At 40.5% G+C, this 25,540-nt stretch overlaps 2 protein-coding genes across 3 annotated transcripts in view; both read right to left on the reverse strand.

The window, feature by feature from the left end:
* The window catches only part of HACD4 (3-hydroxyacyl-CoA dehydratase 4), an 807,943-nt gene that overhangs the window by 96,670 nt on the left and 685,733 nt on the right, over window positions 1-25,540 (reverse strand). The gene's annotated exons all lie outside the window — the stretch shown is intronic.
* The window catches only part of MLLT3 (MLLT3 super elongation complex subunit), a 259,893-nt gene continuing 244,591 nt past the window's right edge, over window positions 10,239-25,540 (reverse strand). For both annotated transcript variants that reach the window (XM_060155131.1, XM_060155132.1), the window contains exons 8-11: window positions 24,368-24,467; window positions 18,757-18,828; window positions 17,527-17,598; window positions 10,239-10,515 (exon numbers count right to left, since the gene is read on the reverse strand). In XM_060155131.1, the coding sequence (XP_060011114.1) occupies window positions 10,384-10,515; window positions 17,527-17,598; window positions 18,757-18,828; window positions 24,368-24,467 (376 nt within the window). In that variant the 3' untranslated portion in view covers window positions 10,239-10,383. The remainder of the gene's footprint in view (window positions 10,516-17,526; window positions 17,599-18,756; window positions 18,829-24,367; window positions 24,468-25,540) is intronic.

Raw genomic sequence — 25,540 nt, forward strand, 5'->3', positions numbered from 1 at the left:
TTGTAAAAGCTCCCTGGGTGATGCTGGGAAAACCAGACCACAGCTCAGCCTGTGGGAACCACAGAGGTAGATGGTGTAGGATGATGCTGACGTCATCGGGTTTTCATCTTTATTCGACAAACCAGAGCAACAAGGAGCAACTACACACTGACCTGGTGGCAGACGCTGCGAGGCTGGTTCCTTTGTCCTGTCAGTGCCCCAGACTGCTCTCTGTGCATTGCTTTAAGTTGAACTACTTATTCAGGGCTTGTGAAAACTCAGAGCAGATTTAAGGAGTTTGCCATCAGCAATGGGAATAAGAAGGCTGGGAGCCCAGAAAGGCTGTTCAGTCTGTCTGCCAGTTAGGGATTTCCATATTGCTTCCAACAAGTCCTAACCACCTGATGGTTCGCTCAGGAGTAAAGAGTCTCTATCCCAGCAAAGTGGAAAGGAAACTCTGTGGCCACCGCAGCTACATTTTCACAGGCTCCTCAGAAGAGTGCTTGGCACACGGTAGGTGCTCAATAAATACCTGTTGAATGACTGAATTTCCATCACCACAGCTAAAACATTAAATAACCTTTCAATATGGTTCACTGTAGATTTTTCTCCCATTTCTGAAAAAAAAATCACTACTACAGTCATCATCACAAAGTATGATATCATGAACAACTGGAACTAGCAGCAAAATTTCTTTAATTTTTAATGTGGGGTGGACAAATTCTACTTAGATATCTAAGTAGAAGTTTATCCGCTTAAACTTCCAGAAGGATGGGGATTTCAACACTGGCATCTCCCCACTGTGGTGGGCGCAGTAACAGCCCCCCAAAGATCCTAATTCCTAAAACCTGTGAATATATTACTTTAAATGGTAAAGGAGGCAGGTACGATTATGATTAGTAAAGAAACTTGCGATGGAGAATTTATCCTGGATTCTCTGGGTGGTCCAAAGGTAATTACAAGAGTTCATAAAAGATGGAAGACGGAGGCAGAAGGTGGAAGTCAGGGAAATATTTTAAAAAGCTATACTGTTGACGCTGAAGATGGAAAAAGGGACCCGGAGCCAAGGAATGCAGGCAGCCTCTAGAAGCTGGAAAAGGCAAGGACATTGATTCTCCCCTGGAGCCTCTGGAAGGAATGCAGCCCTGCGGACACTCTGATTTTAGCCTAGTGAAACACATTTCAGACTTCTGACCTTCAGAACTGTAAGATAAGAAGTTTGTGTTGTTTTAAGCCGCTAAATCTGTGGTAATATCTTACAGCAGCAATGGAACATTACCACATCACATAATGTTTAAGGGAAAAAGAATACAGGGGAAAATAGTGACTAAGGTGGCGTTTCTTTGCATTTCAACATAGCAAAGGGCTATATTGGGGTCCTCTACAAAGTGATGTGGCTGACCACATCCCATCAAAACTGTGGTATGGCTTTTAAGAGTACAATGCTGAAATAAGAGTAACGGAGATGTTCACTATAAATCAAATCACAGGACTATACAATAACAGTGGCCATTTCCACCTGGTATACATGTCTGCTTTTAAAAACAAAAGGACTGATATCATTCTAAGGTGTATATGGTAACTGAGCAGAATGTCTCTCTAACCAAGGTCACAGCCTGGGCTTATTCCAGGTGAAATGGCCAATATTATTGAGAGGATGGTCTCCCACCCAAACACCCTTCACCAAAATGGTAAGCCACAGTTGCCTAAAGATGGCAACGATGATAAAACCATACAATAGCCCCCCTTCAGAAGATGTTATAAAGTCATGTTTGAAAGGGCACGCTGTCTCCCTGTCCTTCTAAGACCCGAGACTCATTCATGGCATGGCTGTATAAGACTGGGAAGTTTGTAGCCATACAAGGGGACAAAGCAAATGGGCTCCTAAAGGGGTTGAACCTCTGACCTCAGCTTCACAACATTATCTCTATAGCAACCAAGCTCATCAAGGGGAAATGTGTTCAATCCAGTTTTATGTGACCTAGCTCTGAGGCCAGAAAGAAACCTGAAAATTGTGACGTATTACCTCTGCCTCCTTTTCCTTTCCATAGGCTGAAAACAGCTACAAAGGCAGCAGACAGTTATGTAGCTGATAATTATCCTGCAAGAACCTGTATGTGAGGATGGTCAATGGCCATGGCTGTTTGAGTAGTGGGCACATCACAACACGTGGACAACTAGGATAAAGATACTTGAGGATGAATTTGTTATTCCCATCTCACAGATGAGAAAACCAAGGGGCAGGAAAGGTTAGGGCTTTAGGGCTAGGAGTGGCAGCTCTTGGGATTCAAAACCAAGCCTTTCTGATTCCAATGTCTGTGATTTTTGTCATCATAATACACTACCTTTAAAACAGTAGCAGAATAAGAGAAGTTTGGAGAAAGAGGCATCAGAGAATGACTATGTAGCAACCCCCTTGCAAGCCAAGAGGTTTATTTACAGCCATTCATTCATTCAACACTTTTGGAGTATTTGTTCTATCTATACTAGCAATTATACCCGTGCAACTTGGAACCAGTAAAACATCAAAGGATACCAGGTAGCAGGACCTAGAGGCAGAGTAGAGAGCACCAAAATTCCAGCACATGGTCCAACAGTGAGAGAACCTGCCAACTGAGCAGCTCCAGCAATGAGTGGGGAGAGGTTGTCGACTCCCAGGAAGCAGCAGCAGCAGGCAGAGTGACTCAGCAGGTGGCAATGAAGAGGTAGTATCTTGAGCAAAGGCGTCAGATATCCTGTTTGGAAAAACACCACAACCTCAGCATGCAATAGGCTCTGAGAACAGGGCCAGGGACCCAATATGTTGTATGTTGCATATATTGTAGAAAGGACTGATCGTCTACTGGCCTATTCATCTATTCAAATGATAGGCTAACACAGGGGAAGCGGTGGGGGAGTGAGGGATGGCTTCAACCACCATGGCTCTTCAGCAACATTGGAAATGGCTTTTACACCCTGGATCCTAAGGATCTGCCCCTACCACCATGGGGATGCTCTTCTGTTACCATAAAGAGCCCAACCACCCTTTATCATGTACATGCCTAAGTGATAGAAACAGAAATCTGAGGGTAAATCTTCAGTTCTGCCATGTCCCAAAGTGCGTTCCTTGGAAATAGGATGACCTACCACATACCCTGGTTTGTCAAAGACAGCCCCAGTTACTCACGTTGTCCGGGGATAATTACTAATAGTGTCCAATTTCCTTCTCAAAAATGTTCCAGTTTGAACCATGGTCACCTAACCCAGAAAATCATTTCTGGGGATATTAACAGCTGTGCTGTCCTTCTGTGAACCTGTAGCATGCCAACTTATGTTGTAAACCTTGAAGAATGAAATATCGTATAAAAATTATGTTGATGAAGGAACTTCAAAGCAAAACATCTATTATTGTCTTGTGTTAACTACTGTTGTGTTACATACAATTTGAGAAATACTGTGTTCAAGTAAACAAGTTTGGTGGTTGTTGGCAGAATATATGGCTTCCCAGAAATTTAACAGAGTAGCGCGTCATGAATTTCCAAGAGGGTCAAATCGTGGGCAGTTTTTCTAAACTTACTTAAACACAAAACCTTTTTTCATAAAATGTCAAGAGGTCCATGTTTTACAGAATACTCCCACATTTTCACTCAACAAATATGGGTGCCTAGTCTGTCCTGGAATTGTTCTAGGTCCTGGAGTCAGCAGTATAACAAGACAAAGCCCTTGTGCTCATCAGGCTTACATTCTAGTGGGGGAGAAAGGCAATAAACCTGTAAACAAATAAATATTATAATGTGGAAAGCAATGATCTATCCCCCCAAGTGATGGATATTCAAAATAAAGACCACAACAGTCACCAATTCTGAGGAATATTCATGAAGCAATCTGTCTTCAGATATGAGTTGGCAATGATCCATGTCTGTCAAAAGCGATGAATCGATGGGCACCTTGTTTTCTGAGTAGAAGTTTCCCTTAACAAGTCTCCCCTTTGAACTGAGTGTACTTCATTTGTCATTAATATATATGTGCCTCTGGGGGAGTCCATCTGCCTTTGGCTTTTGTTTGTGGACTGGATTCATCATATGTGCCTTTAATACTCTTTCCTGTCCTATCTAGACTGAGGTGCTATTTAAAATAGCATCACTTTCTTTCCAAAGACATGTGTATAGTTGCCTAGCACCCAGAGAATAAATTAGAACAAACGGAGAGTTATCACATTCTATGCCATACTTCCCACCCCCTAGGGGTGGGACGAGGAACAAGGAGGTGCTTAAAAAAAAAAAAAATGCACACACACACACACACACACACACACACACACACACACAAAAACCTCCTACCCTTTGATTCTGTGCAGAACAGAGACTCATATTGAAATGAATAAGCCAAGTTAAAACTTTCCCTCCTGGAACAAAGCAAAAGGAAAGCCTCTTTATGTTGCAGGGGCTATAGATGCCACGGGCTGAGCCTGTCCCAAAGCTTCCCTCCACTGCTCAAAAACTAAGCCATCTTGCTGCATTTAGCACTTCTCACCAGACCACCCACCCAGACGCGGATACACAAACCACATGTGTGAGGAATGCTGTTCGGCTAGGAAATCAGTATCAGTATTTCAACCTTATTACTTGCACAGACGGCCCTTTTAGTGCGACTCATTTGTTTTATCTTTTCAATAGCTTTGATTATTTTCTTTTAATGGCCTGGATTTATCCTTTTCTACCCTTTTGAAACTTCAGAGCCCTGCAGTGGAGGCCCGCATGTGCTGGAAGACATGATTACGAGGGAAAAGGAGCAAATTGCTTTGCCTTTACTCACCACTATCTCCCCAGTCCCTGTGGCCACCTATTCCGTGCTGACGGCCCAGCGCCCTGCGTTATCATCAACGTGGACTCAAGGAGCCTTCCCATTCAGGTGGTAGATTATTTTTGTTGTTATTTGGGCCCAGTTATAATTACTGGAGTGTTTTTCCGTTTGTGCCACGTACGTCTCTCCCTACCGCGTGGGAACCACATTGGTCACCCTTCTCTAATTAAGGGGAAATTAAGACCAAGAGGCTGAGCCGACAGCCCAGGGCAAGTTAACAACCTCTGGAAAAGACTGGAAATGGCCCTAAAGGGAAGGGGCCACATAAACAGGAAGGTGTGGATACTATAGCAGGCAGAGAAGGCAGAAGCCTTGAAATGTGCTCAGGCTTCTCTATTTGGGTGGTATTCCAGGCAAGGAGACCCATAAAATACCCGTAGCTACTCCACTAGTCAGCTCATTAGTTTTGGACACTATATCCCCAAATTCCCAAGCAGAGAGGTCTTGGCGTCAGGCCTCAGTTGAGCTGCCATCTCTCTCCAGGACTCCTTGCGTATCCAAGTGGGACCATAATTCTGAGAGATGGTGAAACAAATGTACTGGGGGGAACTGGGGCTCAGTGCTCTTCCTGTGTGAGAGCACTTGGAGATGACAACCTGAGTTGTCTTCAGCAGGCCCAGGATGCCCACCCTGACTTTCTCCATGCTGCAGAAAATTCCAGGCCATTATTTTAAAATAAACAAATGAATATCTATGCTGAAACAAGGGAAGAGATTAGTCCAATTCAAGTCTGGTCATTCAAAAGCTTAACTGTCAGCCAAGCCCATCTGGGACTGGTGTTTCCACACCTAAAATCAGTTGCTAGTTGATAAGATACCAGGCAGTCCACTATCATCCCCTCATGGCTTGTTGCCTGAAGATAAGGTGAGTTTCTCAAATCTAATGTCTCCTTACTCTTAAAGAGCATTACATAGAGCATTACATCCAATTCCTTGGTTCCTTGCCAAACTGAAAGTATTCTATTCTCTTTGTTGAAGTAGTTTTTCTCCTTCCTGTCCAATCAAGGTAGCATTTCTTGTCACTAGAGTAAATGCAAGGCCTTTGTTTAGTTTATGAACAAAACCTCTGGGAGAAATAGGGGGAAAAAGAAAAAAAACACCATGCACAAGTAACCTGGTTTATTCCAAGAATGTACCCTACCATTTCTTGTCCAGTCTCTGCAGAGCTTAAAGAATGTACTGGTTTTAGGACACAGAAAGTGGTGCTAGACCCTAGGGACTCACAGATGAATGGGGCACGAACTGTGCTCTCAGCTGGTTCTGATCTCGCCATTCTTTCTTCCTTAAGACCAGCATCACTTCTTGAGAAAGGCTGGGGGCTCATCTTTCCTGTATGCAAAGGGAAACCAAACTTCGGTCGAATGACTCTTTACAACGTACAGTCTTACTGAATTCTTAAGAAAACGGAGCCACAACACATTCGATATGAATTTAAGTGAAACACCTATTTCTGTCCATCTGTACTTACATTTCAACATGGGTTTTAGAGATGGGAAATACATCTGATGAATGCCTTGTAGTTCACATAATAGCATCTACACACACATACACAGTGTATCTTTCAACATAACTACACATACACACTCCATTAAAAAAAAGATACTGACAGATTTATAAAACGTACTGGCCTTGCACTGTTAATCTCAAGAATACAATTTACTTAATTTATTTTTGCACTGCATGGTAGCTCTGGCCACCGTTAAGGATCTGTCAGCATTTCCATCATAACTCTATTTTCAGAATACTGGAGTACAAGCGCCAAAATACATATTTACAGTTTACAGACAGAGGTGGCTTTGTCTTCCTTTGACTTCTTCAATGCATCTTTACAAGGGATATTTGGGGACGGCAGTGCCTACGTGATAAAAAGGCATCATATAAAACAAAAGAGGTCAAAAGATGTAGACTTCCAGCCCGACTAGACTAAATCATGGGAATCGACTCCTCAGCATTCGTGTCAGCTGTAGTAGTCATTATACTCACAGCTTTAGAGCAACAGTCCAAAGCAAGATGATAAGATGTGTGTACATATGGAGCACAAAGCATTAGTACACAAAAATGCTAAGGGTGGAAAGTAACGAGCATGCAGCAAACTAGTCCAGAGCTGGTCACCTCCACAGTGAGAAAAAGGAACACACATCACCCAACACCAGCACTGACCACTTCCAACACTGAACATCCAACTCTGTCACCTGGGGAGAGTTAAAACATTTACGAATAAAGTCTCTCTTAAACAATATGTCAACTTGTTAACATGTGCGGGGCTTGAAACAGTATGTGGGATGTTATGCCCGCCTAAACTGTCTATTTTAAAAAGTAGCTAGGTCTGTAAAAGTTATCAGGAGCAACATTTTTGGTGGAAGAAAGTTTTTAGTGCAAGAGAACCAACTTTATTGGCTCTTTCCACAAAATGTGGGTAATTATTCAGAGTAGAGAGATTTGCTTCGCAATTTTTAAATGTTTAGGACACTCTCCTAGGACTTTTTTCCTCTACAGTTTTTGTTTCCTAATCTTAAGTTTTTATGTTCTCCCCAACTTTGACACAATATGCAAGCATATATAGACATCTCTATTTGTCTGCATAGAGAAAGAGAGGTGGATTATGGTGAAGAAACAAAACAGCTGCAAGCATTTTTGCTGCTAACACGTCTGCTATATGCTAAGATAGAAGCACCCCCTCTCATACATACCCTGCTGCGAAACCAGGGGCAAAAGGTAATTGATAAGGGGGAAAAAAGTTCTGTACATGTTTCCTTCCCCTCAAATTACTGGGGGAAAATTTAAAGAAAGTTTATCATACTCTGGCTGGCTTAAACCATAGTCACACTCACCCAGTTAATTTTATTTAGACCAAAAAATTAAACCCTGCCATTTTCCCTTTGTGCTTAAAAAAACCAAAGCCACCGTTAGAATACACGCATGCCAAAAATCTTTTAACAGGTTTCAAAGGTGAGTGTATATAAATGTGGCAGAACTGAGTGGGTTAAATATAACTATTTGAATTTAATGGAAAGGGGATTTATTATTTCTGCATTTAAAAATTAGATGAGAGCAAGAGTTCAACTTCTAAAAACTCAACAGCATGACTCTTATTCTATTGGAATTTCATGGAAAATTCATTTTGCTGTCTCTATGAATAACAGAAGGGCAAGTTTTCCTGAATTTCATTAATTTACAGATGATATTCTGAAGACATTTACTTTATTACCTAAATTTTAGGTCTAAAGTTTATCACTGTAATAGCTTCCCTTCTTGCTATCCTTTTTGTCTGGTTACTTATGTTAACCAGTTTCTTGGTTAGTAACCTAGGGAACAAAAAAATCTTTACATTGCCAAATCATGGTTTTGGCCACACAATTTAGATACAAAAATAAAAATGGCCCAAACTACATATATACATTTCTAGTTAAGCTATATAGATATTTTAGTTAAACCACATACATTTCTGGCTTAATTAGAATATGTGGATTAGCATTTAGAAATTTTTAAAGATTTTTAAATGTTGCAAAAAATTCCATATAAGCATTGCCCACCCCTTCCACCTGTAAAGTTAAAAAAAGAAACAAAACACAACTAAAACCACTCAATTCATCAGTCACCTAATGTCCAAAATGACTCAGAAAGTTTCTCTGTAATTAAACATTGAGAAGTCGACTACAAAACAAATGCTTCAAGGTCGGTCATGCCAATCATCAAGAGTCATAACATTATTGAAAAAGTACACTTGTCCTCAATGGGATGCTTCTGAAAAGTAATTTACAAGGAGCATGGCTGTATTATAATTTTTTTAAAGGAAAAGATAGTGTCTCTGGATAGAAAGAAACAATGTAAAAAAAAAAATCCCCTTGTTGAAATGCAGAAATAACTCCATTATCAATCTGCATTTACATTCCTGCCCAAAAGAATGGGTCTGGAAAGACCATTTTCTGTACAGACACTAGTTAATCTCTGTATGAAAAGACAGCATCTGGCATGGGAATAAACAAGGGAGATACTGGTCCATGAGCACACATAGAGACTTTCTTAAGGCTGATCCAGTGAACGAACCTTTGGATCCAGAAGTATTTCTTCGTTTCTTTTCTTTTCGGTTGAATTCCTAGCAAAAACTTGGAAGATGAACTGTTCTCATTTTGCATTCTCCACTTATGGAGAGAATAGAATAATGACACCAAAAGTACTTTGGTTGGTTTTTTTTTTTTCTTTTAAAAATAATTTGCTTTCTTTTGCATGCCACAGGACAGATTTCTAGTTTCAAAACAGGGTACATCAAGAACAAAAATATCCCCCCCTCCCCAACCATCTTTATATTCACCAATACAAGAAATCCTTCTGGAAACATAAGCAAGTGACTAAACAGGTATCGAACCACTGAATCTACAAGTTAATACATAATCTGTTATGGCAGAATAACCAAGAATTTTCCCCCAAAGAAAGATTTTAATTTTTCAAATATAAAAGAGTCTAAGAGGATCATATGTGAACAAACAAAAATCTTTTCTTCCAGGTTTTATGGTAAAGATGGGTAACACACTGGCAGCCGAAGAAAGCTGAAACTCTTACTAATAAATAGAACCAAATTAAGAATTTCTACAACATTTCTTTAGAAAACAGAACCAGAATTCCTCTTTTAAAAATTATGATCCTGTGGAATGCATTCACTTCCATATTTACCTAATACCGTAACAGTAAAACAGACACAAGGATGTTGATGACATCTCAACAATGCTGGATGCAGGACGTTTACAGGTACACGTTCGTTTAAAAGTCCTACAGGTTTATTGACTAAGGCTAGACAGCAATTCGTATGATCCTATTTGGTGCGTTTTCTAACCATGGTCCAAGATCATTATATGGATACAGCCAAGGACTGGGCCCCAACTTTCAGGAAAAAGACCACAAAGAAGAAAATCAGGGTGGCTATTTGGTCCCCCCAGTTGATCATTTGTGTCCTGGGACTGGAAAAACAAGGTGGAAAATACAGACTGCAACGAGTTAAGGGACTTGGAAAAAGTTGGTGGAGAGTGGCACGGTATACGAGTAAGGTCACTGGGCTTGGGATGGCAAGGGCGCTGCATTGAAAGAGCATCCACGGGACCGAGTACTTAGAATGTCTTGTGGTGTCATTCCCTCAACGACTCTAGAATATCTGTATGCAATAATAAATAGATCAGTTATGTAATAAGGCAGTGTGTTGAATATGCATTCGTCCTGTGGAATGAACCACCACAGAGAGAGATACATGATACCATACACATTCTTTAAGTTTTCTCGTGTTGTATTTGATCTGTTTGTTTTCAAGGCTATCCAGGCTAACTCTTCCCGGGGATTTCCTTGGAGAGAAGAGTGGTCCGCTGAGGCTGGTTTGCTTAACCTCTCCTTTATCAAGAGATGATGACTGGCTTTAAAGAAAAATAAAGCTGAAGGTTGTTTGCTTTTTATTTTTTCCCTTTTGGTTGCATCATTCTGAGTGTTTCCATATAAACAAACAAGAAAAAAAATCACAACCAAAAAAAAAAACAAAAAAAAAACCCCAGAGTTTTTGATGCATCCAGTTGTTGTAGCCTCAGGATGTTCCAGATGTTTCCAGGTAACTCTGTAGTTTACGGACTGTGGTTTTGTCCAGCGAGCAAAGGTCAAAATCAAATGTTGTGTTTGTGATATGAAAGTGTCCAGTTTCTTCTATAAGGTTCACAATCTAGAGGAGTAAATAAGAGAAAGTTTAGGCAATAAGCAATAGACATCAAAAGGCAAAGAGAGAGAGATGGAGGGAGTCAAATATGGAACCAAGTGATTAATAGTCTCATTTACAGCAGGAAGGTCCTATACTGGTAATGGCACCAAACTACTTCTTAGCCAATTTGGTAGGTCAAAGGAATATTAACCCTTTGAATTTCTCAATGAGAGCAAACTACCTGTTCTCATTCATAGTCTTTAAACTGATTCCTACTTCCAAGTCATCAACAGACCCTTTTACTATAGGGGTGGGAGTGAGAATGGGTAGCTAGTGGGAGATAGAATTTCAAGACCCCTTTTCAAAATTAGTTACTGACTCAATGGACAGTGGCTGTACTTAATAGATGAAAGGAAACTCCAGCCTAGAAATAACAGAACTCCTTATAGAAAAAGTACATACACGCAGACACATATATATATACTGATCATTTTTCTTTCTGATTACATTACTGTTGAAAGTTTAGAAAACTCAAGAACCCACAAAGAAAAAGAATAAAACCGTCTACATTTCCACCTCCTGAAGATCATGGGTAGTGACTAGAAAGGGGCTCAAGGAAGCCTTCTGGGGTGCTGGAACTGTTTTGTTGCTTGACTTGGGTGCTCGTTACAAAAGATGCATTCACCTTGTTAAAATTCATCTAGCTGTACATCTTGTTATGCTTTGACAAAAAAAAAATAAAAATCTATATTCGTTCCATTAGTCACGTTCAGTTGATGCACTTGAGTATCTGGGGTGATAAGTATCATCTGCAGAAAGAAAGGATGCCTTTGTCTCCCCATTTGGGAATAGTTATACCTCATTTCTTGAATTGGCTCCAACTTCCAGAAATATGATAAACGAAAGTGGTGACAGAGGCACTATTGGTCTTGCCTGGCTTTCGGGAGGATGCCTCTAAGGTTTCAACATTAACAGTGATGTTGGTTATGGGTTTGAAAGAATCTTTTATCATGTTACGTGTCTTTCTATTCCTATTTTACTAATAATTTTGACAGAAATAGATGCTATGCCTGGATAGTATGGGTTCTAGGTACGTTTGTTGTGAGTAAATTGGGATGGAGGGGGGTTGATTTTAGTGGGCTTTGTCGGGGAGAGAGGAAAATCCACATCAAGGTGAAAGAAAAAGTATTTGCACAGAGAAACCAACTGGCAAACCATTTCGCTTATTTTTAGTTGTCTGTTACTCCTTTTCTATCATATGCTTCTGTTCTCTTTAGTACAATCATCTTAAAAGGAATAATTTTAATTATTCAGCCTATTATTTATTCAATGAAGTTTTAGATTACCTAATTTCCGGTTGAAAAAGCAGAATGGAAACTTTTGACCTTTTCTTCTTACAATTAGTTTTCTTTTAAAAAACAGTAAATTTGTGAACTATTCCCTATGGGTCAGTGGCTCTCAATAGAAAATGTGCTCCCTATTCCTGACATATTTGCCGCAGAAACATAATGAACCTCAATCCAATTAATTGCGCAACTCCAGACTGAGCTGTTACTGCCTTATTCAACCTCTGGAACTATTTTTTTTACAGATATAACTATGGGTTTAATAACAAAATCAGTTACTCCCATTGCAAAATCATGACAGACACAGCGAACTGCCTACCTAATATCCATTTATCCCTTCTTCTTTACTAGCAGAAGCTTGATTTTCTGGGAGTGGCAATATGCCCAGCTATATACTTGCCTCCGAGACCCACTTGCAGCACTGGGCAGACACTGCTATTTACAGTTTATTTGTCAGAAGTCACTGGCCTTTTAGGAAACTTTTCGAAAGGGTATGGACAATGGGAATGAGGCTTTTGCCCTCTGCTCCTCCTTCCTGTCTGGAATGAAGATGCCATCCTGGAAGTGCAGCAGTTGTCGTCCCCTCAAGTGGACGAATGCAAGATGTGAAAGATGGCAGAGCAGGAAGGCGAGGAGTCTATGTCCTCAGTAGCATCTTTTCCACCACACTGACCATGAATCACTTACTTCCAGGCTTATTATTATATGGGGTGGTGGGGAAGGGGGGGGATGCAGGGCGGAGAGGGAGCCTTACTTGCTTAAACCACTGGACTCAGCGTTCTATCACACGCATCAGGAGAATATCAGAAGGGGTGTTCCCAGTAATGGTTAAAGTGTGACATTCACATAAGAATTTATCAAGCTAGATCTTATTATTAACACTAAAAGATCTAAAATGAACCCTCATTTGCTTTATTAGTAAATAGTTAAAACAGAGCTTTAGATAAGTCAGCCACACACATCTATATACATAGAGAAACACACATACACAGCTCTGTCCACAAACAGAAGACTTTCAAGGCAATCAAATACTTACTATAATACATATTTAACATCGATTGAATTAAAAGTACTTTCCAGAGTAAATTATCTTTTTTGCTACATTGTGTAGAAACACTATAGACGGAGTGAAAATGTGTAAACTTCAGTATAGAAACAAACAGCCTCTTCAGAGAGCTCTTTCGGGATGAAAACAAATAGCCTTTCAATTTATACAATGGAAGCAAATGACAATTATTCCAGAGTGTGAATCCTCTCCTCAACTAGCTGGTCAGTAGGTAAATGACCAAGCACTCAGAACAGAGAATCCTGAATTTGGCATATCAAATTCTGACTCTGCTCACTATTTGAATGGCATTGGACAGAACACAATAACCCCTGGGCCTCAGTCTCCTCATCTGTAAAATGGGGACAATGCCACCTGTTCTACCTATCATACAATGTTGTTCAGAGGATCAAATAATATACGGAACATGAAGCTTCTTTATAAACTGCAAATTGCTACACAGATGAGGGCAACATGATTATGATTACCATGTAAACATAAACTTATCCTTAATTATCTGGGAGGTAACTATATAGCACATGAATTTTCAGACCCAGTGCTTTTTTTCCTCTGCCCCTCATTGACTGTTAGCCATTTCATTAGCACTAAAACAAATGAAGCAGGGAAAATGCCAGAAGCTAAAGCTCAGAAAAGACCTCCTTGAAATTAAAAAAAAATAATAAAAGTCTGCAGGAGGGAGGGAAGAAATCAGGGAGAACAGTAGCTGAAGTAAAGTGGTTGAAATGACAATCTAAAACCACAATGTGGGGATAAAGAAGTACAGCCCTCCATTTTCCCTTGAAAATGGCAGGTAACTCACCCCTTTAAAAAAATAAATTTCTGTGACTCAATATAGTTGCTCACTAATTACTTAGCAATAGGCAGAAGACAGAGTAATAAAAAATACCTTCTAGAAAAGGCCACTTGGTTTTAAAGCAAATAAACACATTTGCCCACTAGGATATTCGGCCCCGTCATCTCACGTGCACTGTACTACCTTGTAGGTTCTGGGGATTCAATCACAGCCCTCGCGTCTCCTCCACAACCAACACCCCCCAGCCCGCCTGCAGCCACAACACGCAAAGAAATGAAGGGGATCTTATCAATCTCACTAAATGAGCCCTGCATTTTTATGGGAGCTTATAAGAATGCATCAAGGCGGAGGCAGAGACAGCCTTAAAGTAGTAGCGGTGGCAACAGATGGGGCGTTCAGGACTATTTCCAATGGGAACAGCATTAATGATTTGAATTATCAGAGCATGAACCTACACCCTCAATTAAGTAAAGACTTCATAAAGAAAAATAAATGTGGGTGCCTTTCCATGAATCCTGAAAGAGTCAGAACATCAGAAACACCACGTTAACGTGCTTCACTGCAATGACACAGCCACAAAGCCTAAAAGCACCACCCTGCTGGTCCCTGAAGGACGCCACGCTGCCTGTCTATAGGAACCCCCGCTCTGCTGATGCACCGTGGCTCTACCTTGGTGTCGTTACCCTGCATCGTACTGCAATGATGAATCCAACTCCAAAATAATAGCAATAATAAAAGACAGACTGAGTGCAGATAAGGAAAGCAGGCAAGGGCACATGGTATATTACAGGTAGTGGAAAAGGAGGCGTATGTATACTGCTTAACTCATTCTTCAGATGATGGTTGTTGTGAAAACATCTGTGATGGATTATTTCCTGCCACGTCAGCTTTGGAAGGGGTACCACGCAGGCCTTTTTTTTTTAAACAGGATAAGCTCCACTTGTTAAGTCTGTAGCTCCTTCCCCCAATCCTGGTTATAAAAGTCATAAAAATTATTAAAAGGCAGATGCATTGTAGTCTGATTATGCTTTTTTATGTTAAAAAAACCCAAAACAAAACAGTATTCTTTCCACCCGAAGCAGCCTCTTTGCTGAGTGGGAAGTAATGAACAAGTTTTGCTTTAACTGCTTCTGTCTGGTGGGGAGTCAGGTCTGGGGTAAGTTAGGACTTCCTGGAGAATGGCCCCAGCTATGGATGGGGAAGCCCTGTCTACCGTGTGACAGCGTGTGCCCTACCCTGGGTTAAGAGGCATCCTGGAGAAAACACTTCTCAGGGACAGTTTTCCATGTTGTTAGAACACTCTGATATACTATTTATTCCCCAACTCCCTGAAGAAAATTCTAAATGTATAATAGCTGTTACCTAAATTGCCGAATCATCCTCTAAGGAAGCCCTGGTTTTCCTCAGAGGTTTTTTGGTTTTCTCCTAAGGAGGATGCAAATCCAGACTCAGAGCTGGAACTCCAAGGGAGTTTAGAAGTGTTCAATCTCCCTTTCCAAATGAATGTGGAACATGTGGTTTAAAGAAGAATCAAATTATGAGTCAGTCCGAGGTCCGAACATCTCTGGTTTTGACTGTGTCTACTGTACTATACTTTTACCTCATGGAAAAGGGCCTTAAGAACACAGCCTCTCTTGATCCAGCGCTTTCTGTTCATTAATCTAGATGCTGGGTGCCAGCACTGCATGTCCCCAGAATAAAATAAAGATATTAACCACCTTTTGTGAGCCAAAGAAAAGTGTCAGGTCAGATTTTTTTTTTTTTTTTTTTTTTGCGGTACGCGGGCCTCTCACTGTTGTGGCCTCTCCGGTTGCAGAGCACAGGCTCCGGACGCGCAGGCTCAGCGGCCATGGCTCACAGGCCTAGCCGCTCCGCGGCATGTGGGATCTTCCCGGACTGGGGTACGAACCCGTGTCCCCTGCATTGGCAGGCAGACTCCCAACCACTGCGCCACCAGGGAAGCCCCAGGTCAGATTTTTTGACAGGATGTATTTAATAGGAAAAGACCTGGGATGGGATCCTGAGCTCCCCAGAAATCCTGTCTCAGGTGCTGGGGTCTGTGTGGCTAATACACAGACTCTGTGGAATGCAGTCCACAAGATGAGCAGTGCTCAAGGTGGAGAATAACATTAGTCCTCAATAGTTCTATGTTTTACAATAGGAATTAATTAAGCAGTAAACCGTGACAGGACATGCATCATGGTATCATAATCACAAGTCTCAGCTGCATTACAAGGCAAAAGGCCAAAGACTGAGAGCTTTCAACTGGCCTGGGAATGCAATTAGGGTGAAACGCTGTGGGCCCTGGAGTGCCTTTATGCCAGGTTAAAAATTCATAGATATCACTCTCTCCCTCTAGAACACTAAAATAATCCACTTCGATGGAATTCTCCAGTAAGCCACCTTCCCTCCCAAGTCTTTCAAAGGTCAAAATAAAGGACAGTGTGAAATTAGGAATGCCGATGACACCCCAAGGTAAGACCCTGCTCAAAAGCCTAGTATCCTCAACTCACTGGTTGGCTTTCCTGGTGAAGGGGTCCCAACCCTGACCAAACATCTGTCTCGCTCTCCTACGAGACGCACTATTTGGGCCCAACTTGTGCTGTCATAGCTTTATTAGACAACTGCTCCACAGTGGTTCAGAGCTGGTGTTCGGGAAAGGATGGGAAAGTCAGCTAATAGATTTACCATCACCATTCAGGCAATGAGCCCCAAATAATTGGTAAGTGGCAGGCTGAACAATTTTCAGTTACACAGAAGAAAGCTGAAGAAAAATGCTATCAAAATACTAGGATATGTCTTAAGGTAAGCCACTCAAACCCTGCTCCCCGACCCATTACGCACTGAGATAGAAATGCAAGAAATGCAACTTATCCCCAATTAAGAATTATATAGGTCTATAGTCTTTTGTTCAAATCTGAAACTCTAGAAGGGTTAAAAAGCTTATCAGACCAATCAGGGAACTTGGAAAGTTTGAGAGCATGTATTTATAGATTTAAGCAAAAATGTACACAAAATAGAAATGTGACCATCAGCCATTAAACATTAAAAAAAAATAACCCATACACAGCTGGGGTAGATTAAGTACTAATTTCAAGTCATTTGAAAGTAGTAAAAAAAAAAAAAATTCAAGCAGCAAAAAAATCTACAAACCTACCCTGGAATTTAGAATCCAACCTTCTCTTTGGGTGTTAAAGAAAAATTATTTTATCAATAGCCACTGTTAATGCAATGGACGCATGTGCTGTAACTATGAGAACTAAAAACCATCCTTCTTATCTTCTCAAAACATCAAATCGTACTAATAGAAGTTTCCCCACTCTACAAGTCTTCTACAGTTGAGTTCATAATAATAGAATGTATGTTATACAAGATAAGACAAATGAGGAAAATATTTATTTTCCTTAGAATAGCATTGGCAAAGGTTACTAAATTGAATCACAAATGTTTACAGCACTTGACTGCAATTCTTATCACTGTTTTCCCACGAAACCAGAAGCCTGGCCCCAAAGGTTTCTGCATTCCTACCTTCCCCTCCCTCAGCCCACATGACAGCATCAGACGGCTAAGGGATCAGTATATTCCAGCATCATCACCTCCCCATGTGCCCAGTTTTCATCGTACCGTGGAAGCCCCAAAGCAGACTTCTGGGCAGCCTCGGAAATGAACCCACCACCACCACCTACTTTGCAGGTGGCACTGGGCCAGTTCTGAGAGTGTGGGGCTTTCAGAAGGCCACCTGGCGTGGCCTCCAGGTGCTATTACACTAGCCCAGGACAAACTAGGCCTTGATGTTTCTGGAAAGGGTTGTGTTAAAAAGCATTTCTCACCTGCTGAAGAATGTGTCTTTCCCTCAGCGTCATCAACCTTCTGTGAAGCTCTACCAGTTCATCTAGGTATGCCTGAAAGAGAACAGCATCCCCCTCAAAGAACAAGCACTTTAAGGAAGCAGTTCAAAAATAAAAGAATAAACAAATAAGAACATACAAGCAGTGGTTAGAGGTTCCACATACTACCCTCTACCCCAGGCTGTGTGGACGCACTGCCCAAGGCCCTTGCAGACCAAATCTCTTGGCCAACTGTTAACTCTTCAAGCCAGCTTTTTATTGATAAAAAGGGCAATTCTTGCACTTATTTGCTCTCAATAAGGTTCAAGTGAGCAGGTTCCCCCTCTCCCAACAACGCCTCTACAGAAAGAAGGGGAACTCAATGAAAAATTGTGAGTTTAAATGTATTATCACAGTCTACACTCCTTCTTTTTTTTAACTATTCTTCCATCTTAGAAGCATTTTAACAGAAAAAAGCCCAAGTTTGAATATGGAAGTACTGATGCACATTATCAATTATGTCAGGGCAAACTGAAAAGAAAAAAGCCCTCTTGGGTCCCTCCTGGTCATATCTAACATTGCTAGTGAAGAACAGCAAGTAACAGGACAGAAGAATGTCTTATGAAAAATAGAGGTCACTATCCACATTAGCATCTGCTTTGTCAAGAGCTCCCCTGAAAAGGCAGAGGTGCACCTCCGTATACTCAGACTCATGGTCTTTGTTAGCATAAATGCCTGGATGTTCCGAGTGCCATTTGCAATGAAGGCAAAAGAAAGGTCTGTGAAGCATTAGCCAGGCCCGCCCCTGCAAAGCACGTGAAGACCCTGCCCACAACGAGACACAAACCCCCAACAGCCCTTGAAGTCAGATTTTGGATGCGTGACTGCACACTTGGGGAAAACACACTGCACTGGGATCAGATGTCCTGCTCACTTAAGTCTGAGATTCCTTAACCCTCCACCTGCACTACAATTCTCTCACCTCCCAATTCAATGTGCCTGAAATCCCTTGGCAATCATGGATAGCGTAAGGCCAGGCTTAACACTGGAGATATAAACAAGACTTGGAAAATAAACTACAAAGCATTGGGAAGAAGTGATTGTCATTTGGAGGTTTCAGGCGTTTCTGATGAAGAAAACGAAAGGAGAACCAGCAAGGATGATCAAGGGAAACACAAAGAAACGGAAGACGGTCAGTGCTGGAGCACTCACAGTAATGGACTGGACACCTACCTTGTCACATTCACCATTCTTTATTTGCTTATCTGATTTGCTTTGCTTTATTGGACTTTTCACTTCAAGAATCTAGGGATCAAAGAGAACACAGTTAAATTTGATTTCTAGCACTTCTTAGCTAACCAGCCACCTAAACGAAGGGACTTAAGAATGAAATGTCACAGTGCTTTGTGACCACCTAGAGGGGTGGGATAGGGAGGGTGGGAGCGAGACGTAAGAGGGAGGAGATATGGGGATATATGTATAGCTGATTCACTTTGTTATAAAGCAGAAACTAACACACCATTGTAAAGCAATTATACTCCAATAAAGATGTTAAAATAAAATGAAATGTCATATAATAACATCCCTTTCCAAAGAGCATCTCTCCTCCATACATTTTCTTTCTTCTCCTCTAATCTTACTTTCTCTGCGAAAATAAATTACGTATATGTGAAATGCTGAGTCAGGGCAATAGAACTTAAAAAAAAAAAAAAAAAAGAAGGTGAAGATAAGGAAATTGATCTAAGCTTCCAAGGCTGCTTCTCTTTTGTGACAACACTCTCACACATATGTACAGCAGCTGAGTTGTAGTGGAGTACAGTCCCCTCTGGCAAGAATTTTTTCTTATTCATTCTGTTGTTTCAGCATGACTACCAGTGCTCGGTACACTAAGGATGATAAGACAAACACTCAAATACCCTTTTTTGTACCTGACTTTCAGATTCTAAAAAGTACTCACTCGTATCCACTAAACTGAGGCAGCTATGGAAATGAAGGTTGCCATCAGTGACACTGGTTGCTCCCAACTTGGGATCCTCCCACTCAAGAAATAAAGAGCTAGGACTATCTTCTGTATTTCAAGAAATGATGTGTTTACCCATGATAAATATCAAGTGCCTTTCCTTTTATCTGACCCAATTGTAGCTTAGGTTACGAAGAGCAGTTTTGCATACTGTTCAGACTGTTGGGAGCTACGTTTCTAATTAATAAAAAGGAGAAACAAATTATTACTTAATAAACACAATTGATTTATTAGAATTTTCAAAATTGAGAATTATGAGGGAACTATTTTTAAATGGCCCTTGCTTAAAATGGTTGAGAACCACTGAAATTATTGATGAGTGTTTACAAATGTATAGAAACATAAAAAGCAAAGTAATTTGTCTTTTTCATTATATCCTCATTACCAAGTGAGTTATTATAACCTGAAGCTAATATTAAGGAAGAAAATGCAAAATAAAGGAGATATTTAAGAAGTCTCATATTCCTACTGCTCTTCTTTTTATCCATTTCTGCTTTAACACACACACACACACACACACCACTCTCCAGTTCTGTTCAAAGGTCTACCATCTTCCAAAACACAAAAAAGATTTTTAAAATGAGTTCACATTTATTTTGTAATTTAATTTGTAGAAAGAGCATTGATTGGGCTCAGAAACCCAAGTTCAGGTACCAGTCCCATCATTCATCATTTCTGAACCTCAAAAAATGAGATAAAATGAGAGAGATGAACAAGATAACATCCAGGTTTCCATTCAGCTGTAAAATTTTCTACTACAAATAAACATTTTATCTATTGAGGATGACATTCTAGAAAAGACCAAATACTTCTCTAAGGGTACATATTCCTTTGAATTTAGGAAAATGTATAAGTAAGAAGTGAGCTCCTAACAGAATCTTGCCTGAGAATAGCCTTTATTTCTTCATTTTTAACATTAAGATAACCAGAAGACCAATGTGACCAAGCTAACTTCAAATACAATACTTCTGGCAACACAAGGAAATTACTTAATCACAGAGGCAAAGCAATAGTTTTTTAACATGCTTCACTGTAAAGGAAACCAAACACCCCACTACATTCAGAATTTCCTTCTCTATTGTTGAAAATGAGACCTCAAGGGAACACTGGCGCTGAGACCTAGGAGTAAGTAGGTCAGTAGATGGCACTGCTCACCAACTCAGATCTGGGGCTGGGCCCAAGCAGAGCAGATCTGCTGCGATTTCAGGCAAGAGGAAAAAACAGTGCCTGCCTGCCTTGTGCATTAGAAAATGGAATTTTGTTCCCATCATATCCCACCCCCGAATGCCCCCCTCCATTCCAGGCCCCCAAGTCATTGCCCTCTGGGGGCCAAGTGACTGAGAACTCTCTATTTGCCATATAGAGCTGTTAACTAGGTTGAGAGAGTTCCACCACCTTCTCTTCGAAGCAGAAAATAGAACATTCAGGGCGCTGAAGTCCCACCCTACACATTCCGTGAGTGCTACAGCACAGAAGGCCCAAATACATTGAAATCCTAGTTTCTTTCTTCTGAAGCGGCAGTGGCAGGAACAAAAGCCCCGGGTGTCAGTGATCCGCCTCGAGTTACTGAGTGGCTGCCCAGAGAGGGCTCAGTTAATCTTCCTGCTTTGATCTCTCCCTGCTCCAAAATAAACAGCTTTGTCAAAACCTCATTCTGAGAGCTGAGCCATGCTGAAGACAATTGTTTTATTTATGATCATTTCTTATCTTTAAGGAAACGACTCCAGAATAGAAAAGTACGGCACCTTGTCTTCCACGGGCTGATTTCAAACCAGTTTAACTGGATAGACTCTTTTATTTCATTCAACATGCCTTGCAGGCTGATAAGTGATTTATCATATTCTGAATATTAACTCAGGTCCCATGGATCGCTTCCTTCCTTTAAGGCCCCCTCACCTCCCTCCCTTCTACACTTTCAGCCAAAAAGGATCTGGAATTTTGATTTTGTTTGAAATTCACATAACAAGGTTTGAAGTTAAAAAAACAAAAAACAAAAAGCTTTGGTTAAAATGGCACAGCACTATTATTTCCTATTAAGCTGTATGGGAAGAAAAAGCCACCCAGACTGCTGAGATGCACCATTTATGCACGTGGTAGTCTCTGAAAATAGAACTGTGATGAGTTGCACTTCTCTCCTTAATCTGAGGATATGGCTTGAGAGTCAAAATTTCAAGATTATTATTTTTCTGTATTCCTTTGTGAGGACTGACAACTCAATTATTCAGCAGATGGATTCTCTACTGATGGGTCTTTCATGTTAAGGATCACTAGTAGCTCCTAACAATACTCAGGTTAATTACTTGCTTTGTTGACATGTGGCTCTCTCTCTGCTCACTTTTTTCCAAGATTAGAAAATGTTTGACTCAATTAGCACTTCCTCTCTTCCCTAGTCCCTAGAAGACTGAGAAAAGGTAAGGAAAACACAGCTTTGTCTGATAATTTACAGAAACTTGAGAGACCATTATCAACCTACAGACAGAGAACAGCCAAGGGATATGGAAGAAGAAAACTCAAGAGTCTTCCCATGTCACAGCTTGGCCTTCCCAGTATGTTCTCATCTATTTTATGTGAAATTTCAGATCATCATCATCATCACTATCTCACACACACACACACACACACACACACACACACACGACTAAAAAACACACTCCAGTTCTAAGACATAGGTCCAAGGAGGAAAGCACCCTGTGGTACATTTATTTCCTACCCTAAACTAGTTAAAAGTGAAAGCATATGGACCTCCTTATTATGCTTATAGGTGTATGGAGAAAATGACATATAACTGAGTATTCCTGACAGATTGATGATTCACATGTGTGAAGCTACATTTGTCAAATAAACATATGCCAAGGAACTAGTGGTATGCTATTTAATCGGATAAAGTAATTTTTACCCTTTCTAGATAGATGATACCATTTATTTTTGTTTTCATTCTGCTAGACAGGTTAATAAAAAAAAAGTCTGACAAAGACTCTAAACCTTTCCCTGAAACCAGGGCCAGCTCAAGACTGCCCGTCAGGAAGGGATTAGGGGCAGTTCTGTCTGCAGGGCAATATGGGGGCTTGTTGGAGCTGCATTTATTTAGCAAGCATAGTCTTAACTCTGACTGGAAAATACGCTGAAGGAGACTACTGTGGGGTACAAAAGCACACCCTAATGCCCTTCACTCCTGGCACTGCCACTGCCCAGGAAGTACACTAATTTTAATATACCACCCACTGGAAGCAGAAATTAGGCCTATATAGGTTTGAACTGGATATAAAAATATATTCAAGGTCTGAATGCTATTCTTCTGCCAGCTCATACTGAAGCACACACTTATAAATATAAGAAACCCAAGTAACCTAGTTTAGCCAGCCCCGGGCTCTTCTCAACTGAGTGGCAGCGATGGTTATACCCATTGCCCTCACTTTCCCCTGAAATGCCTGACTTGGAGCCACACTGGAGGTAAAGCTGGCTTGGCCAAGGGCATGGCTGGCACTGGAGGTGGGGAAGCACATGGACTTCGGGGAGTTAGGATAAGGAAGAAGAATGCACACCTCCTTGAATGGCCAGTCTGTAATGGATGATGAGGTTGGGCCTGCAGTCACAAAGAAATTGCAGTTGAACTGTAACTGGTGAGGTAAAGAACACTGATATTATTTCTACTGAATAATGCAGGCTTTAAGTTGTAGATAAACTTTATAAATGAGGAATTTTAAATTTTGAGAGATTTTTGCTTATGCTTTACACAAAATTTAAAATGAAAAAGGCTTCGGCTATAAAATCACAGTTTCCCCATAAAACAAAGATCACAAATTCAAGGGCAAGTGTATTTAAAATCACAGGTAGGACACCTGTGAAACAGAATAATTTTACAAAACCACATTTCCTTTATTTTCAAGTTAACATTCATACAGTAACTTGAATTAAGCAATTATTGTAGAGGTCATGTGGAATCTGTCTAAACAAAGAAATAAGAATAACATGGTAATAGAGTATCAACGCAATGCATAATGACGGTTTTACAATACTTGAAAATAGTTTATTTTAGCAAGTATTTAAAATAATCATTTGTTTAACAAAAGCTCTTCATCACAGCTTTTGAAGTTCTGCCTAGACCTTATCCAAATAACTATATTCTGAGTTGATCATCAAATTCACAAGCTTTCCTTTACCTTGATTTATAACAGCAATGATAATGACCACTGTTTACTGTGTATTTTATAAACTATTCCTTACAATCCCGAGTGATAATCCTTTTTCCTGGATGAGCACACAGAGGCAGAACACCTATAATAATAACCGTCTATCATCAACTGTTTGCCAAGAAGGTATGAACAATGCCTCATGCCCTTTACATATATTTTTTGTCATCCTCCCAGTAACCAGCAAGGTAGATATTAAGATCCCCATTTACAAATGAGGAAACTGAGGATAAGTTAGAAGTTATTTTCCCACTAATAAATTACTGTAAATTAGTAAAACAAAGAACCAGGCTTTATATTAGCTCCAAAAGTCATATTCTTTCTTATTCACTTAACAGCCTACTTACAACTGAGGGGGAAAATATACAGAAATCAGGAATAAATGGGCAACACTTTTTGTCACCATCCCGTCCTGCATCTAATTAATTAACCCATCCAATGGAACATACTTTTCATGACAACAGAAGTTCTTTTACCCTAACTATGTTTACTCCTAAGGCTGTAGATTCCCACTTATTTGCTATCAAGAGGGACTTTGTTTAAAACTCAAGGGGTGAAAAGTTTTGCGTGCTTAGTAAAAATGATCAACCTCTAGTTCTGCAGAATCTTGAGAAGTGCAAACCCAGCAACTTACCTGGTTGTTGTTGGTTTTTAATAAGGGTGGTGGCGGTTCGTGATGTAGGGGTGAGGAAGCAGAACTGCTTTCACTATCACTGCCATCACTTAAGCTAACTCTGAAAAGAAACAGAGAAGTCATATGCATCATTACAGACAGTTACTGAAATATCCAAAGAATTAAGCGCAGAGAGTAAGGAATCCAAACACTAGTCACTGTGAACTTGTCTTAACTCATATAACCGCTACCATGTATTGGCGTTTTACTTTGTATCTGGAATAGGGTCAAGTGTTTTATCCACTACTTCTCATTTACTAATCCCCATTTCACAGATGAGGAAACTGAGACCTAGAAAGACTAGGCCGCTCGCCTAGCGTCACAGAGGTAAGAGTGGAGGTTATAGGATTCAAACCCAAGCAATGGGACCTGGAGCTGGTGCCTAGCCAGTATATCTTACTGGCTTCATTTATTCATTCATCTCCCTGTTCCAGCTCCATCCACCTACTATCATAAGCATGTCACCCAAGCTTGCAGGTTAGCAAAATTAGACAGTTCACAGGTTACTACCTTTTCCTCCTTTCCCCCAGCCTATTTGCTACAGGTGAAATTTGTACAAACATGGCTAAAATACAGGCTGCAGGAATGGAAATAACTACTAAGAAGAATGCAGACTAGAGCCCTACAGGACTGACAGCTCAGGGTGACATCTGAGGATGGGATGTGTGAAGCCCAATACGATAGACCCATCACCAATCATTTCCATAGTGTAATGATGCAAAGCTGACCCTAGTTCTGATACAACAAGTCATTGTAAATACACCACAGCAACATGAAGAGACAGCACGTTTGGGATAACTGCTTTAGAAAAATATAATATCTTTCAACAATGAAAGACAATAAAAATATCACCTCCTCCCCAATTTTTTCCTTTTCAGAACAAAATGGAATTTTCTTTTAGCCAGAATAGGAGATATTTCTTCATTCTACTCTGTTGAATGTATGCCCTCTTTTAGAAATACCCTTCAGTGTTTGCTCCCTCTCCTTGGTTATATAGTAACCTAATATAATATTCTTCTCAGAAACAGAAGATGCTTTAGAAATCAGGATAGTTTTTCTTTTGCTCTAAATAGGCAATCACATTCCAGCTCTATAATATATTCAGAGAGACAAGATACAAGACAGGAAATGAAA

The sequence above is a fragment of the Lagenorhynchus albirostris genome, chromosome 7 (genome assembly GCF_949774975.1).
Source record: "Lagenorhynchus albirostris chromosome 7, mLagAlb1.1, whole genome shotgun sequence".
Lineage (NCBI taxonomy): Eukaryota > Metazoa > Chordata > Mammalia > Artiodactyla > Delphinidae > Lagenorhynchus > Lagenorhynchus albirostris.